The sequence below is a fragment of the Amblyomma americanum genome, chromosome 6, assembly GCF_052857255.1.
Source record: "Amblyomma americanum isolate KBUSLIRL-KWMA chromosome 6, ASM5285725v1, whole genome shotgun sequence".
Taxonomy (NCBI): Eukaryota; Metazoa; Arthropoda; class Arachnida; order Ixodida; family Ixodidae; genus Amblyomma; species Amblyomma americanum.
In genome coordinates this window covers 7,442,600-7,461,075 of record NC_135502.1, presented here as the reverse complement: position 1 = coordinate 7,461,075, position 18,476 = coordinate 7,442,600, and the positions used below count along the sequence as shown (strand labels likewise).

Sequence of the window (18,476 nt, the reverse complement as noted above, 5' to 3'; positions counted from 1 at the left end):
TATCCCGTCCAGGAATCCCGTCTCGAAAGGCTGCTGCTGTAATATGACCAGGAGGGACGACTTCGCGAAGAGCTTACAAAGGATTTATTTTGCATATTTACAGAAGTACGTGAGGAAAATCGGAAGATTATTTTCAAATATGCCGCCCGGTCACTTAAATACGGCTGGTTATCGCCATATCCCTAGCTGGGGACAACTTTGCACTTTGCAAGTGTCCAATCAAGTGGTCACTCTTGGTGACTTGAGGAGCCGCCCACCGCAGAAGGCAGCACCGTTGATCCCTCGCAGCGGTTCTGATGGCGAGGTCCCGCAAACTTCCGATGGCGATGCCGATGCAGTCACCGTCTCCCAGCTTTGCCGGTGGTGGCGGAGAGAAATCCACCACTATGTATAACAGTCCTTGGATGCATCAGTCATTGTCCATGGTTAACTGGTTTTGAAGCGAAAGGCTTCACTTCGCTAGGTAAAGCAGTCGTCGGGCAGGCCGGAGAATGACCTCGAACGACCTTCAGCCCAAACAAGTTTATCCCTTCCTTACAGCGCGGTTCGGGTGTCCACCGACATATGTGAGAGAGTTACTGTGCCATTTCCTTTTTCTTTTATGCAATTTAGGTTTAAATTTTCAGCTTTTGCCATGTTTTTGTTGGCTTGCGGAAGTCTTGTTATTCACATGAATCGCTATTTTAAATCCATTGCCCATTGTCATTTTCTGTTTCCGACTACAAGTTTTGTTTTCTGTGGGAGCCTTATACACTCCTGTTTTATTCCTAGTATTTTCATTTTTACTTGTTTTTCAGACCTTCACTCTACTTCCCGTGTACTGTTCGATGTCAGTGCACGTTAAAGAACCCCAGGTGGTCGAAATTTCCGGAGACCCTCACTACGGCGTCTCTCATAGCCTGAGTCGCTTTGGGACGTTAAACCCCCATGAACCATAAACCATTCCACTTTACTTATAGCCATGTTAATTTTTGGTCTTTAGACACTCTGCAACGCGAGAGCGTCTCCTTTTGATTATGTTTGTAGTCTTTTCTCTTTCTCGTCTTTATGTTTCCCCGTACTTTTTGTTTTTGTTTTTCTTCGTGTTGTACACCCCCCCGTAAAAGTATGCAGCCCAAGGGGTATGCTTGTGATGCCTGCAACATGCCTCGTTATGCAAACCCCGCGACCATAATGATTGGCTTTGCGTCCTCATTCCTCCCGAGGTTTGGACTGCTTGATATGATGGGAAGCCACGCTAAACAGCTTAGAAGCAAGCCCCTTCGGCTGTACTTTTCGTGGGGTCTGTGCATCTTGATTGTGCGCTTCATTCAATGGTCATGCTCACCGACTGACTGTGGTTGCTCGGCTCCTGTATAATACACGTGGTTAAGTCCTCCGAAATAAGGTTGCAATCTAGCGCCAGGCCCGCTTGAGTCATCCTTGTTACTTTTTTGCGTTATGTTTCTCAGAAACTAGCATGTAGCCTTTTCCCATAACCCTTTATTTCCATTAGCAGGCCGTGAGCCATGCTTTTGGACTAAAATGCTTTCACTGAATTACTGCCTCGATAACAACACCGAAGCCGTCCCCATTCATTCGTTGTTGTTGCGCCCTTGGAGACTGGCACATATCCCCGAGAGGGGTTGGAGAAAATTGAATAAAAAATAATTATCATCGCCATTGTCGCAGTCATGGCAGTGTAGCGCGTGTGAGAGAACGAGATCACGCTCGAGCGCTCGAGGCTGCTGCCGCAGGCCTTCGCATTTCACCGCATTCCTGTTACCTGCAGGTTTCCGTCGCTTGGGCGCTTTCTTGCCAGTAACCGTCACTGCGGAGCGACTCGAACTGAGAGAGATGACACTTGCAGGACGTCTTAGACGGGCCGTCTTCGGCGCCGCCGTCGCGATAGCAGCCACGGCTTTGTTCTGCGTTGGCTCAGCGGTAAGTCTTCTCTTTACAAAGCCCGCTAGTAGCCTGCCAGCAGCCAGCAGATTGGCTGCTGAGAGGATATCGCGACATAATCATGCAGACCTATGGAACCTGGCGTTCCGCCGTCGGCTCAGCAGGCCCTAGGGGCGGCCGGGGGAGGTTGTACCAGCCAGACACATACGAAATCGCGTGTCTTTCGCGGTGTCTCAATGGTAATTGACACTCTGCCACCGATCATGATGTCCAGAAGTGAGAGTGTTACTGCGCCATTTCTTTTCCTCAAACACCACTAATTATTATTACGTCGCGGGATCAAATCTCAGCCGCGGCGGCTGCATCTCGAAGCAGGCCGAATGCTTTTGTTCTTTGCGGTGTCAGTGTGCGTTGAAAAGCCCCGGGTTATCGAAATTCAATCCGAGCCCTCCACTACGGTGTTACTTTCTGACTGCACTCTTTCAGGCCCTCTTTCGGCTACTGAACAGGTGTACACGGGTTCGAACCCGACCGCGGCGGCCGTGTTTCGTTGGAGGCGAAACGCAAAGGCGCCCATGTGCTCTGCGATGTCAGTGCACGTTAAAGATCCGCAGGTGGTCGAAATTATTCCGGAGCCCTCCACTACGGCACCTCTTTCTTCCTTTCTTCTCTTAGTCCCTCTTTTATCCCTCTCTTTACGGCGCGGTTCAGGTGTCCGCCGAGATGTGAGACATGTGAATTTTGCAGGTCGCCGAAGAAAACGCGGTTCTTTCTTTCGCTACTCCAGCGGACCAACCAATTCAGGTGTGCCTCACGTACTACCCTGAATTCAAGGAACTGCCTCAAGGCCCAGACGCCGCGGTGAGAGCACCACATTTTTACGCAAGACATACGGAAAATATACAACGTAAGGCTGTACGTCATAAGATTTAATACGCGATCGCGAATGCGTTGGTTTCGTTGAAGCAGGAAACTAAATTTGAGTCATGTGGTCATCGCGAGGTATCCCAGGCAGCTGTCACGAGGTGTGGCACGGGTGGTGACCTCGGTTACGTCACAGCATGCAGACAGGTTAGCGCTTCCTGGGCTGCAGAGCCAACTACCTGATCTTTGCAAACAAAAAAAGCAAATTTACAATTCATCATCAGTATCCCAATACAACCATAACTTGCATATTCCTGATTCTTTGCCGAAAATAGTCAGTGGCCTGTTCGGTCGTACCGAATATTCTCGACAGTTGACCGCCCAGAAAAGCTTGTAGTAGAACGTTCTTGCGGGCTAGTTGGCTGGGCTCTAATTTTTTGACAAAGGATGCACTGTATACACCCCATGGTGTCCTTGATTTGTGTGGTGCGCCATCTTCCTCGTCTTTTTCTGCGAGTAAAAGCATGAAAGGAGAAAAATGGGGCTCATGCCAACGGGAGCCCTTATGCGGCAGTACACCAGAAAGTTTGTTCCAGCCGATTCTATGAATATAAGACATAAAAAATATTGTTCATTTCATTTCATTAAGGGCATATGCGTTGAAAGGAATATACTGTAGTAGAGTGGCAAGTTGGGCTAGTTGGTGGATGTTCATCTTGTAATACGGGTGCTGCGCTAACAGACAAAGACAACAGAAGACAGCCATGACGCGCGCATGTCTGTCTTATTCTGTTGTCCTTGTTTGTTAGCGCAGCAACCATTTTACAAGATGAGGGCCGAAAGGGTTAAAGCAGGCTAGTCGTGAGGATTTTACCAGGTAGCGCATTAGTCCCTAAACAGAAACGAAAAATATACCACTTCGCTTCTACCTAAGCACAAATAAAGGAACGGCAGATGGTGAGGTTTTAGGGACACTGAACTGGAATACCAAGCCATGCTACACTGATAGGCTAGCGTCGCGTGATATAGCAAATATGTCATTGTTACCAAAAACGGAGCGCTGGTAAGCCAGCAAATTGGGTTAAAGGGAACCGCACGTGGCGACACCACTTGTGAATTCCTGCAACTGCGCTTGGTGACGTGGTTTCTCCGCCGACCAAGACTGGCTCATCACTTTCTCGAACAGAGCTATTTCGAAAGCAATGGGTACGCACCGTAAGAGAACCGACCGCGTTTCGGGGGCAGTGCGCTTGCAGAATTTTTTGAACGCGTGGTGCGAGAGGTCAGTATGAAAATGAGCCAGCACGCCTCAAGATTCTGCTTCTTCGGGAATTTAGGCATACGTGCTGCATCGTACGGGGAAATACAGATGTCTTTTTTTTTGGTGGGGGAGGGGGCGGAAAGGGGGACGATGGGTTGAAGGAACCCAATAGCCTGAAGAAGCGGGCTCAGGGCGACGGGCACGACAAAATATTACCGTTGCTGCGCCGACTAAAAAAAGCTGCATATGCAGCGCCAATTCATATCTATAGTCGGATACAACGTATAATAAACTGCACATCTCCAACCAAGTACTTTAATTTTAAGCCAACGTTTCGAAGCCGACTCGGCTCCTTCATCAGGGGTGACTGAGGGCAGAAGCTAGCGTCTTTAATTATGGAGGGGAGGAAAGGGTTAAAATTAAAGTTTTTGGTTGGAGATTTGCAGTTTATTATAAGACTTCAAACCCAACCAGACAGGTAAATCTGTCAAAATGTTTAGTTTTCGGATACAGCTTAAGTCTGCGGTGATGCTCCGTCCACATTCATTACCGGAGCACAAAATTCCTCCTTGACAAGAAAGTAGTCCGTTGTTATAACTTTTCTTGTCATCTATCACAAGAAAAAACTTAAAAGCTCTACAATGATAACTGGCTTGTTTAATAAAGTTAAAGATTAAGAAGTTGATTTTGTTTACTTTTTTTGACTGGCTAGCGGAGTAGTACAGTACTCCGCGGACCGTGGCCCAGTGTTGAGAAACTCCATGTTGGAGAAACTCCAGGTTGGAGAAATTCCCTGTTGGAGAAACAAAACTGCTGTTTTTTAAAGTTGTATCCTACTATAGGCAGAAAGTCTTCGTCACTATCTAGTCACTGATATGCATACTACAAGGGGCGCGCTCAGCATTGCCACAAAAAAGAGAAACGATAAACCCCAGTCAGACACGTAGAGCCAGGAATTTTTTTCTGGAGGGGCCCCGAGGCAATTTCTTGTAGCTAGCAAAGGGGGGGGGGGGGGGGGGGATGAACGGAGAGTTTAACTTGATCCTCTTGAATACGTGCCTGGATCCATTCAAACTGGCCAGGATGCTAAGAACTAAACACAAGCGAATATAGGTCAGCCGTAAGCAATCAACGGCAAAATTTATTCACGTTTGTCACTCGAGGAGAACGAAACATACTTAAATATTCCGCAAATAGTGCACGAACCACGCTGGATGGCCAAGCACGGTCTGCGCTTCTTGTACTTAGTTGCATGATTACAAATTTCAGGTTTTTTCGAAACGACAAGCACACCACAAAATGCACTCCGACAGGATATATACATAACTGCATTCACAACTTCGTGGTTTGTCAAATTTGCTTTCACACATTGCTAATACAAAACGGGTGAGACGCGGGGCTGATGCCAAACGGATCGACGCCGACCGGCTGCAAGGGATTTTTTCCTGACCCCTTAATTCAGGTTGATGGGATGTAGAGCTTGCAGAACACTTAACGCTGCCAATTATTTCACAATTGTTGCTTTCCTGGCACTGGTATTTCTTGTACCAGCATTAGAGATGCAAGTTCAACACCAGGGGACGTTTTCCACTCTGGTTATTGACTTCAACAACCGCTGACGCGCACGAACGCTGAACTGCCAGGGCAGCACTCCACGACTTTAAAGGAACTTACGAACAACTCGCCGACAAACCAAAAGAAAGATGCTTATGTACGATAGTAGACGTAGACGACGAGATTAGGACATACATCGGAGAGCAAAATTCAAAGTTGCGCACAAAATTTACCGTCGAGGAAATCAAAACTGCACTGATGAACATGAGGCGAGGGACGGCACCTGGAGACGACCAGATAACTCGGCCTTCTGGCTAAGCTCAAAGATCAAACTCTAGAAAATTTTACGAACTACACCAGCGAATGCAGGGAGTTGGGGGATGCTACCGAATGACTGGAAAACATCCATAGTGATGTTAACCCCTCATCCCGGCAAAACATGCTGGCGCCCCGTCTATGGGAGTTCGCATGGAGCTTCCGCAAGACCACCTCAGCCACCATGGGCGCTCTGATCATCAAGCGGTTCTCTCTCCGCTGGTCTTGAACGTTGCCCTCATGGACATCCCCAAGAGACTGAACGCCGTGGTGGCGTACGCCACGCCATCTACGCGGACGACATTACCATCTGGTCGTCCCGGGGCAACGTGGGCCACTTGGAGGAGGCCGTCCTGGTAGTGCAAAATTACGCTCGAGAGTGCGCTCTAAATAAATCGGAAATCTTACACATTACAAAAGACAAAAACCTAGAAGCGAGCATACTAATTTATGATAACGATACCCGAATACTAGAGGTTCGGGTATTGGGATTACAAATTAATAATCGGGGTAAAAATGCCGCGGCCATGCAAAAATTCCACCTGGGAACAAGTTAGTAGGATTAATGGCCGGATTTACGGCAAGCACGGTGGACTTCAGTCGTGTGGTGTACGTGGCGTCCCTCGAGCTGAGGAAGAGCGACCGCGGGAACCTCGGCGCGATATGATTCGGGCGGCGGTTAAAAAGGCGCTAGGACGGCCCGCCAAAGCGTCTACGAAGCGCCTGCTCCATCTTGGGATCTACAACACGGGGGAGGAACTGACTGAGGCCACAGAACAAGCCAAATTGCTATAGGCTCTCGGCGACCAGCGCCGGCAGACAAGTCCTCTGGCACCTCAATCTCGCACACGCTCCCCACCACCGCATGCAGAGCGGGCATCCTGGAAAAATACTTTGACGGTTAAGCCGCTCCCCAAAAATATCAATTGGGAGTATAAGCAGAGCAGGCCTGAAACCAGAGCAAAATTTATTCGAATTTTCTACGGTGATAAGACGGGCCGTGGATGTAGCGTGGATTTGGATGTAGCGGGTCCAACCGAGGAGAGCATCTGCACCATTGCAGTGATGCACGAAGGAAAACAAGTGAACAGGCTTTCTGCAAGAACTAGCGACGCGTTATTGCTGGGGGAACTGGCGATTGCACTGGCCGCCGGCCACTCCGACGCAGCGTATAGTGTCGGACTCGCAGCATGCAGGTCTGCCGAAATTACGTCTTTCCTGCCGAAATTACGGGTATTTCCTAAATCCCACCACACTAAAACACGTGGATTCGACATTCACGGTCAGGTGCAAATTCTACGGGCAGTATGCTGACCTATACCACATGGTCTGGGCCTGCCAGTACAATACAAATACAGATAGCATAAGTTGCGCCAACTAGGGAGGGCTGGGAGGCGGCCCTGTATAGCTTGGACCTGAAGGCCCAGTGGGCACTGGTCCTAAGAGCTCTGGCAGCGGCGGCGGCCCATGGCGTTCCGTGATAGGGACTGCATGCCACCCAGCGCAGCAACTCTCCTCCCTTCCCTTTCCCAAATCATTACAACGTTTCTGTAAATGTTTTCTCCTCCTCCTTCTCCTCCTCCTCCTCCTCCTCCTCCTCCTCCTCCTGATTGGGCTCGGTGCGAAAGAAAATCCAACAACAAATTACTTCACTCGCTCGCTTTGCGATTTCCCTCGCTGAAAACAGCTGTGAGAACGCATCCAAAGACGCATGGTTCGCGGACCGCAAGCACCACACAGTCTGAGGGAGACGACTGCCGAAGAAAAAAACTACAGAAAATTGCGTCCCTGTTTTCCCGGGACGCGGAAGTAAACGTGCGCAGTCGCTCCGCTCGCATGTCGAAAACACCAACCCGGGGACGTCCACATGTGCATGGGGCACTTATTCGTCGATGGCGAAGCTCACACTGCCGGTGGATAACGCCTGAACCCTGAAAACCACTGAACATGAGAGCGTCGACGCATGCTACGAAATGCAACCCGCTATCCAGAGGGAGATCTACCAGACGCTGTAACCACCGTCAACGCTTGGCAGGCGTAATAAAAATGACGTACACGTGAGAAAATTTCGTGGATAATTTGAATGCGGAAGAGCTTCGGAAATTTCATTTGCAATTTTCTCAGGGATGTGGCCAACTTTCCGTTTAGAAAGAAACGTTGGCAGCGCTTTCGAGGGTAATAATAATTCTGAATAATATAACCATTTGCTATTTCTCTTTAGTGTAGCTTTAATTATCATCATAAGCAGCGAGACAACTTGCACATCATGCTTCTCCCATTGATCCCCAAATGAGCCTGTCCTCCTGCGCCAGCCCCCGCAAAAACGCTATCCAACCCAATTTCCCTGATCGTATATATATCCTCTCCTGACACACTGTCGCTTCAGGCAACGTTTTCTTCCCTTTGGTACCCACACTGTAACCCACCAGTAATCTATTCTACGCATTACATACCCACACCCGAGTGCATGATATCATTTACTTTACTTTGTTCTCCAATGCACGCTGTCTACTTGCCGCATCGTCAGTGTTGTCATTTTCCTTTCCAAATCTTCCTCCGAGGTTATCTATAAATAGATCCTAGTTGGCTGATTCTTTGAAACAGGCAGTTAACTACAGTTCCCTTTATTGAGATCGTTAAGTGTCCGGCATGCGTTATTCCGTAACCAACCGCATTTAGAACAGAAGATTGCCTTCCCAGGCCAGGGTCGACCGCCGTTCCGCAGGTCGAAAAGCAACGACACTCAGATAGTTTTTAAGACGCAGGCTTAATCATTTGAAGCGACTACTAAGCTTCCTTTTCAACCCCAACTTCGCGCATGGTGTTCAAGGAGAGAACAGCGAACGTTGGCGTGTCAGTCGCGGCAGCGCTAAGAGTACAAAAAAGCAGCTTACAACGCAGCGTGATCTCGTTTAACGTGCCAGGCAGAAGTCGAAAGTTAAAGCGTATGTCTTAACTAAAGTAAATAAAACTAATGCACTTCCAAGCTTGCATTTTGTAACTATCATTATTCTGATGCATTCTTTTGCCATTTTGACCTCTATATGGCTACCGCCTGTGACGTCAGGGCTAATAACTAGCAAGCAGCTTTAGTAAAAAGGCTTTGGCTTCAAAGACCACGATGACCATCAGCTAAAAAGATAGTAAGTACTGAAAAAAGTCGCTGAATACTTGTGCCCTGTTTTTATCTTTAACAGTAACATCGAAGATCGGAACAGAACTGCGCGTCGTCTTCGTGAAAGCCACATAGGGACAAGAGATACAGGAGGCCACTCCTACTCGCATCGTTGGCAATGAGCGATATTGAGTTTGGAGCTTTATTATAATGTTAGGAGTAGAACCTGTCTTTCTTAAGGAATGCTGATAAATAAAGGGTTTTCGGGTAGCTTGAAGACATGGTTCATATGGCGCGATCAGTTTGTGTCTTGGTCCTTGACGAACTACAACTGCAAGGTTTCGGCCCCATCACGCTGACGCTGCCCGCTCTTTTCGCGAGAAGACGCGGTAAGAAAAGAGCGGGAGCGATAACGATTGTTCTTTTGTCCATAATCAAGTAAAATGGACATCCCTGCTGTAGTGAAAGTATCGTGATCGCTTTGCCGTCTACGGAAGGGTGAGAACACGGTTGCTGTTTTTGCAGAGCATGCTCACACTGATCAGTTTGGTCAGCCAAAGCAGCTGCGAGAAGCCGTACGCAATTGACCTCAAGGACAAGGTTGTTATGATTCAAGACACTGGAAACTGCACTCTTGATCAGGCGATTCAAGCGTACAAGGCCGTCGGTGCTTACGCACTGATTATCGCATTGCACACCAACAAAATAGTAAGTGAAAACTTACTAGTTTACTAGTTAGTTACTAGAAGATTAAATGAATTTGCAACTATACTGAGACTAACATGATGATATTTCAACCATTCACTGTACGTCACGTGGCTTTCGGGAATCTTAACACGTAAGATAAATAATGAAGTCTACTTTATTGGTTACGCAAGCAGCATGTGCCATGAAAGTAATGAACGGCAAGCTTGGAAACCCCCCAACACTGCCTATGACTTGCTCATCCCATTGCACTTTTGCGGTTTTTGGTCACGTGGAGGTAAGCGCATGGTCAAAGTAGCATATTACAGCATTCAACTAACCTCTGTTAATTTTTTAGATCCTTTAAATGTTCACAACATGGTTATTAAAGTGTGTTCATTTGGAATTTCTCGTGTCCGTGCTATTTTTGATTTCTCGAAGGCAAACCCCGATCTGATCAGCACGGCAATGGAAGCGTTCTTGCCTTCCTGCCTTGAAAATTTTCTTGGCCACTGAGTTGAACAAAATGTCGAAGTTTTAAAGGAAAATATTCGTTATCTGATTGATGCTTTCGTCAAAAATTTTAATCTGAAGAGGTGTTGTTATCCTTGCCAATGAATCGGCTTTAAAGATAAGCAAGAAAGTGGGAGGGAGATATCATGCCTGTGCTAACGATACCCGAAAACATAAATCACATTACTACGACAAGCGTTCACTTAACCTTTTAAAGAAAAAATAAATTCTGGAGGCCCCTAAAGGTATATTTCCCTGGTTTGCGGAGAACCAAGACATATTCCACTCGAGCCCGCCGTTCGCTCAAACCGGTTCACTTTACTTTCTGGGACCAATTTTTCTGAGGGCAATATTCCTCTCCCCGCAATTTCCGCCTCTTTGCAGCTCTATACCTGCCATGCAGCCAACAAAAATCTCAAAAAGATGTCTTTACAGTGACTGCGAACCTGCCTAGCCATTCTTGTTGACAGCGCGTTAAAGCACAGGGACAGAAGAAACACAGAGGACGACGTCAGAGAGAGGACGTCCTCTGTGTTTCTTCTGTCCCTGTGCTTTAACGCGCTGTCAACAAGAATGGATCATTACCAACTAGCCCGGCAATTTGTCCTGCTTAGCCAGACCGCCCCTGGAACTGATCAAATCCCTGGGCAGTTGCTGAAGACAGCTAAACACTCGTTAATCCTCCTTCGGCAGACCTGTTTAGTCAATCACTTGTTCACAAGCGTTTTAAGTATTTGCTATCCAACTACCGTCCTTCTCTTGCATGTATGACTAGCAAGGTTCTGTCAAACATTTACTCAAATGTTATTAGTCAACTTGATTACAATGATCTGATCTTTTAAACAAGCACGTATTGCAGAGTAATATATCTAGTGAGATTCACTTATTAGAATTGCTGAAATAAATTTTGATCTGCACTCCGTAGAGGGCACTCATGCCGTATTTATCGGTTATAAGACAGCATTCGATGAAATACCTTATTGCTTGCTAGCCGTCCCCTTTGCTAAGAGTACGATAATTGCTAATTAAAATTTTGACACCCTACAGAAATACCATTGATGTATTAGTGAGGTCCTATGCTTCATTAGACTTTTTCTTCGTCTCTAAATATGAAGTTCTATCATTCATGCGCAATTGTACGATCAGAAATATTCAGTGACTCCCGTTTTATATTCCGCCCCGTCCAGTTCAAATCCGTTATCAGGTTAATAGAAATTTTTATTGTCAACACAGTCATCAATAAGTTGAGACAGACAACTGCATATTATCAAATGTTTCAGTTTGTTCAAGCATTCTTCAAGGAGGTGTGCTGGGAGACCTATTATTCCTAGTTTTACTAAATCACTAGACCTCTAATTTGTCCTCAACAGCACGTACGTGTTTTTGTGGACTATTTTCTTCTTTTTGTGGACAGTTGCGTCTTATAAAAGCGTATTAAAGAATACCTTGATAAATTATCCTATGGCGTTGTGAATGGTTGATTGACATTAATACTTCTAAGTGCATGCACATGGTCGTTTCGACTCGCAAAGATACTACTATACCCTCCACACTGTCTCAGTCATGAGTACTTTGGGGCGCACTTAACTTCCACTCTATGTTGGGACGTATAACGACAATATATTATCGTCGGCTAGCCGTCCCCCTTTTTTAAGGGTGCGATAATTGCTGATAATAAATTAATATTTTGGCACAGTAGAAAAATACCATTGGTATTATTAGTGATGTATTATGATTTAATTATTAGATTGTTCCCCCTTGTCTAAATATAAGGTGTCACCGTTCATGTACATACAACCTTACGGTCAGGAATCTTCATTGATTCCCGTTTTGTATTCCACCTCGTTCAGGACGAAGTCAGCGTCCAAAAGACTCCTTCATCAGCGACGGACATGGTGGTTGTGTTGGCAACAAACAAAACATCTGAATTTCTCGAGGTAGGCATCTTTCTTAAAATCAATGCATAGTAGCTCCTCGTAAAACACACGGACAGAGGGACAGTAGACACGAAACTATCCCTCTGTCCGTGTGTTTTATGTGCGCTGAACAGTTGAATCATAGTGTTGCATTTAGAGTATCCTGCTTCTGCCCTTATCGGATGCGGGCCGCGATGCATGTACGAGTGATCCGGCAAATAACTTTTGCAACACTGTCTCACTCTAGACCGCTTGAAGTCGCGACTCAGGTGTTCCTCTCCAGAAACTGCTGACACCGAAGGAGCCACTTCCGGTAAAGTTATACACAAAGTTCCTGGAAGTGGATCCTGGCCTGGCGATCATCTGGGGCCTAGCTGTGTTCTCGGTGGCCATCGGTTCATACTGGTCGGGAAACATTCGGCACCAGGTGTAAGTGCCCCCCTTTACTTTTTCTTTTGTTTTTCAAGCCATACAGCGCGCGTTCCGTCAAAGCTTCGTTGAGTGATAGCGACTTATGCCTGTTTTCTTCTTTTTTTCTAAGCGGCAATGCGGCGACGGTCTTAGTTTCTCTGGCATGGAATCTAAAAAGACTGGACGCCACAAGCCGCGAGAACGAGCTTTGTCTCTAACGAGGAATGGCTTGTTTGAAGACTCCAACGTACTAATTGCAAATGCCGTAACCAGAAGGCGTAATCAGCGCTACGGATACTGTGTACTCTTCGTTCTCGCTCAACTTCCTGGCGCACACTCTTCACCACACTTGACGAGAACACTCGTGTGGTGCGCAGTTAACAACAGAAAACGAAACAGCTGGTGCACTTTGACCCAGTTATGCCCAAGCAACGAAAACGTGGAATAATAATAATAATAATAATTATTATTATAATTATAATTATTATTATTATAATAATAATAATAATAATAATAATAATAATAATAATAATAATAATAATAACCAGGTAACCAGGTTTGTTTAAAAATTTCATTACTTCAACTTGCTGGCATGTTCTCAATAACATTTTTGCGTGTGACATTGTATGTCGTTAATCCCCCTACAATAATGCCTCATGCGCGCTGTAGGTATATATACTTGTAAAAAATTAAGAAATAAATGAATAACAATGAGCGGATTGTGATGATTTCCTAGTGTATAAGACCAATAGCATTGAGCAAATATACTCAGACACGTGCAATAATTGTTAAAACTGAAAGCTGCTCCATCGTTTTGCCAGTGCGCGAGTACGGCCGCAAATTTCAGGCTGTTCTGCAGCCACCAGGGTTAGCTTTTGCAATGATCGAGTTATCTTTCAGCGGGCCTCCTGCGCCTCTTGACACTGACACTTTAACCGTAATTTGGTAAATATGTCCAAAAGGGCCATTTTTGTATCAATGTGAGTGATACATATGCCATTCCGAGCATAAACCAATACTATATTCGCCTTCTAACAGAGTCTATCGTACGTGCAATGCGTGTTAATGCACTCGACGTGGGCATGCCGATGGACAAAAAGAGAAGCGGTCAGCAGTACAGTGATGGCAACAACCCCCCGGTCGGCGGCCGTGTTCACACGCACTTCCCACTGCTTCGCAGCTACCTGTGCGAGGCGGACAGGCGCCGAGAGCTGGCGGCGCGCCGTCGCCGCTCCAGCACCGGCAGCGTGGGGCGAAGGCCGAGCCTGCCGCACGGCATGAACGTGATTGAGGAGCACAGCTCGCTGGACGTGTCGCCCGTGTGGGTGCTGGGCTTCGTCTTCATGATGGCCTCGATGCTCGTGATTCTCTACCTCTTCATCGCGTACCTGGGTGAGACGGCGGAGCTTTTGGAGGGAGGGCTGGTGCTGAGCTCGACCTCACGTGTACACGTGTCGGTAGCACCTATATTGTACAGCATGCTAACGACGAACATGCCAGTTTTACTGGAAAAGGCAAGATCCTCGGCCGATTTCGCGAGTAATGTGCGGTGCATCGACACAGTTTCTTGGACACGGACTTATGTTACACCGCCATTCACTTCAAAATGGCAATTACGGAGTCCTTCTCGTGGTAGACATCACATAAATCGAGCGCCAAGAAATTATCTTTTCTGCAACAGGTGTGCCTTTCTCTGCCAGACAAACGTCGACACGCACATGCAGAAATAGCCACAAAATCGTTTTTTTACTAAGAACATTAACTGGGTGCAGCTTTCTCAGTGTCGCTTTGTAAAAGTAACGTTCTTTGGACTTGTAGCTCCCATTGTGGGCCCGAATCGTAAAGCTTTTCAAGCTCAAAATCTGGTCGCGACTGCACAGCGCTTGTTCAGTCGTTTTACTGTCTACTGTGAATCACCACCAGTTACGCTTCGCCCATCCACGATAGCCATTAAGACGATAGCTCCATTCGCTAGCCCCACCATCATCATCATCATCATCATCATCATCATCATCATCAGCCTTACTACACCCACTGCAGGGCAAAGGCCTCTCCCATGTCTCTCCAATTAACCCTATCCTTTGCCAGCTGCATCCACCCTTTGCCTGCAAACTTCTTAATCTCATCCGCCCATCTAACCTTCTGCCGCCCCCTGCTACGCTTACTTTCTCTTGGAACCCACTCCGTTACCCTTAAAGACCAGCGGTTATCTTGCCTTCGCATTACATGCCCTGCCCAAGCCCATTTCTTTCTCTTGATTTCGACTAGGATGTCATTAACCCGTGTTTGTTCCCTCACCCACTCGGCCCGCTTCCGATCTCTTAACGTTACACCTATCATTTTTCTTTCCATGGCTCGCTGCGTTGTCCTTAACTTAAGCTGAACTCTTTTCGTTAGCCTCCGCGTTTCTGCCCCGTAGGTGAGTACCGGTAAGATTATGCTGTTGTACACTTTCCTCTTGAGGGAAATTGGTAAACTGCCACTCATGATCTGCGAGAATTTGCCATATGCGCTCCACCCCATTCTTATCCTTCTAGTTATCTCCCTCTCATGATCCGGATCAGCTGTCACTACCTGCCCTAAGTAGACGTATTCCGGCACAATTTCGAGGCTCTCGCTGCCAATTGTGAACTGTTGTTCCCTTGCTAGGCTGTTGAACATTACCTTGGTTTTCTGCATGTTAATTTTTAGACCCATCGATCTGCTTTGCCTGTCTAACTCGTTGATCATGATTTGCAGTTCACCTCCTGAGTGACTCAGCAAGGCAATGTCATCAGCAAATCTGAGATTATTTAGGTATTCTCCATTTATTCTCATTCCCAACTGTTCCCAATTCAGGCCTCGAAATACCTCCTGCAAACATGCGGTGAACAGCATTGGCGAGATCGTGTCTCCTTGCCTGACGCCCTTCCTTATTGGAATTTTATTGCTGACTTTATGGAGGACTATAGTAGCTGTGCAGTTGCTATATATATCTTCCAGTATTTTGACATAAGGCTCTTCTACCCCCTGATTACGCAATGCCTGTAGGCGCAGCGATGGCGTAGAGGTAGCCCCCCCCCCCCCCCCCCCAACTGACGCCAACTGCCATCGTCAATAGCTCGAAACAACAGCGTTATGTAGCACCGTGCAAATCTGGCCGTACTCGCTCACAGGAAGAGGAACTAGAGTTTGAGCTTAAAAACAGCAAGGCCCAACAGCAGCAGCAAACTACTCCGCCCGTCGATGTATCTCTGAAGAAACAATCACATTAGTTGTTCAAAATTTGTCCAGTGAGACGCAGTAACACACACTTGGATTACATGATGTGAAAACACATTAGCCCAGCTACTGCTCGCATTCACAGGCAGGACGAGGAACCGTCGTAGTTTCCTTGCGCCAGGCGCAGACACATTGTTGGAGCATATGCTGTAAGCTCAGCACGCCATCGCATTCATTTTGGCCGCCTCGACTGCACCTTCTTTTCCCTTGTTTCTCTTCCCTTGCTGTGACAATAGGCCACATGCCCAAGGTCTTTTTTAGTTTCATCCGTACCCAAGATTGCTCAGCTTCATTTCACTCTTTTCTGCAGTTTACTTTATCAACGGCATGTTTGCGCTGTCCTCGGCCGTCGCGACCCTCGGTGTTCTGGAGCCCTTGGCGTACAAGTTGCCCTGCGGGACGGCCAGGTGTGTACGCTCGCATCGCGCCCTTCTGTGTGAAACAGAAAAGAAGTCGTCGTTGCGCAAAAAGAGCGTAAGGAGTCAGGACAGATACTTAGAGATCCTAAAACAACCTTCATTGGATATTTAGAGTTCTGTCTTTGAATTAACAAGATGTATTTTGAGGAGCGGTGCCCCTAAAGTATTTTTCCTCTAGAGGTTCTAAATGGCACTAGAGGAAATCTGCGTCTGCGGCTTACCTGCTCCCTTTTGTTCCGTTAGCCCGAGTGTGGAGCCTTTATCTTGAGAAATGCCTGCATTCGCAAGGGCTGCAGAGTGGCCGCGTCACTTCAAAATTACATCTTCTTGTGTGCTGAGCTATCTGTCGCAGTTTGTACTTGTCCCGAAGATAACAAGTGCGTCCAAGCTGCCGCGGTGGATCAGTGGCTTTGGCGTTTAGCTGCTGATCCCATGATCGCGCGTTCGATCCCGACCGTGGCGGCCGTATTTCGATAGAGCGCACGTTAAAGAAACATGGTCTGAATTTATCCTCAGCCCTACACTACGCCACCGCTCCTCATTGCCCATGTGTCGCTTCGGGACGTTAAATCCCACAAATTACGAGTGCGCCCACATACACACTCTGGTCACGGGCTGTCAGCGCTGGCAGCAGATGCGTGGAATCGGGACGAGCAAAAGAAATGAAAACATGCCCAGTGAAAGCAAAGTGACGAAATCTGCCGTGGAGAACGAAACTTGAATGCGTGGTATGCAGAGGTGAACCGCCCAGATGACCGACAGATCGCTGGCGTCGTTTTGTTGAACAGAATTGTCGATTGTTCCACCGTGAGACTTTTGCGTTCGAAGGATCTAGATTAAATTTCGACCGCACTCGCGCGCAAAAAAAAAAAAAATGGCAGTGGCTTAACTTGGCTAACCTTGAAATTCAGCGAAAAGCAAGCACGCTTGCTAAGCGTCTGAGGCTCGTCCATAGCAGCTCCGCTACACACACGCGACAGCCGCTCTATAAATACCCACACGACCACGTGGCTATGAGGTGGTATGACATGGTCTTAGGACACCCCCGTCGGATGTCATCACGTGGCTCAGTCACATCACCCCATCGGATGTTCTTAAGGTCAAAAGTCAACCCAAAGGTCACCTAGTAGCAAAGATCAGAGGTCAATTAAAGGTCCTGGGTCAAGGTCAAGGGTTCGACACCATAACTGTACCACATATGGTGATACGCAGCTTTCCTTGGTTGGGCTGAACATCGTTGTGCTGCCTACCCGAAGACTGCTTTACCTAGCGTGGTGAAGCTTTTCGCTTCCAAAATAAAAGGAAGCGCACGAGCAGTTCGCGCTGCACCACAACGATATACAGCCACCAAAGCTGTGCATCGAATTCTTGACATTGCGGTCAGTAGAAGCTACTTCCGAGTGGTCTTAGTTGCAACGACGTGCTCAGTTTATGTAAATCGGGATTCCATGGGGTTCGTAAGTACCTCGTGCGAGTATTTTTAAAACCACTACGTGGTTTGGGTGCACACGTGCTGCCACCGTAATTCCAGACATGGCATTATCGGGCGCTGTTAACACCGCGCCCACCCTGCGCCGGCACAGGCTCCCTGTGAACGCCGTGCCCTGCTTCCACGGCTCGCTCGAAGTGCGGCAGGCGCTGGTACTCGCCGTGTCGGCCATGGTGCCAGCCTTCTGGGTCTACATCAGGCACCACCCGCTCTCCTGGATCTTGCAGGACCTTCTCGGCGTGTGCTTCAGCGTGTACATACTGCGCGTGCTTCGCCTGCCCAACATGAAGGTCAGCGGTGGAAAATTGAGCGGAGAGAGAAGGAAAAACGGGGAGAGTGCGCACATACAACGCAGACCTATCGGCTTACTTGCTTGCAGTTACCGCAGTCCTGTGCCAGTGAGGGAAAGCTCGTTTTTAATGCAGATTGCATTAGCCATCTAACTGCCTATAAGCAGTCAACTGGTGACGTTTGTCCGGGCTGAGTAATGAGTAGAAATGAGCAGCTCGAGCAGTGACCCCCAACACTAAATGTTTTCGTTGGTGCTGATGGCTAAGCACGAAGTAAGCAAAAGTGCTATGGAGTTCGTGACTACACTTCCACGCTTGCAGTAACCCACAGCGCAAGGAAGCCAAGCACGCAGGCTGAGCCCGTCCTGCCGATGCTCTGCAGTAATGCATCAGGGAAACGACTATTTTTCTTTTTCAGATCTGTACATTACTGCTGTCGATCCTGTTCTTCTACGACATATTCTTCGTCTTTCTCACGCCGCTCCTGATCCCGGTAAGTT

At 47.4% G+C, this 18,476-nt stretch overlaps 1 protein-coding gene across 3 annotated transcripts in view; it reads left to right on the top strand.

Moving 5' to 3' along the window:
- Window positions 1-1,435: 1,435 nt before the first annotated feature.
- LOC144136234 (signal peptide peptidase-like 2B) overlaps window positions 1,436-18,476 on the top strand; it is a 32,023-nt gene continuing 14,982 nt past the window's right edge. For all 3 annotated transcript variants that reach the window (XM_077668397.1, XM_077668396.1, XM_077668398.1), the window contains exons 1-9: window positions 1,436-1,923; window positions 2,632-2,745; window positions 9,519-9,701; window positions 12,041-12,127; window positions 12,390-12,535; window positions 13,698-13,909; window positions 16,089-16,185; window positions 17,781-17,976; window positions 18,395-18,469. In XM_077668397.1, the coding sequence (XP_077524523.1) occupies window positions 1,837-1,923; window positions 2,632-2,745; window positions 9,519-9,701; window positions 12,041-12,127; window positions 12,390-12,535; window positions 13,698-13,909; window positions 16,089-16,185; window positions 17,781-17,976; window positions 18,395-18,469 (1,197 nt within the window). In that variant the 5' untranslated portion in view covers window positions 1,436-1,836. The remainder of the gene's footprint in view (window positions 1,924-2,631; window positions 2,746-9,518; window positions 9,702-12,040; window positions 12,128-12,389; window positions 12,536-13,697; window positions 13,910-16,088; window positions 16,186-17,780; window positions 17,977-18,394; window positions 18,470-18,476) is intronic.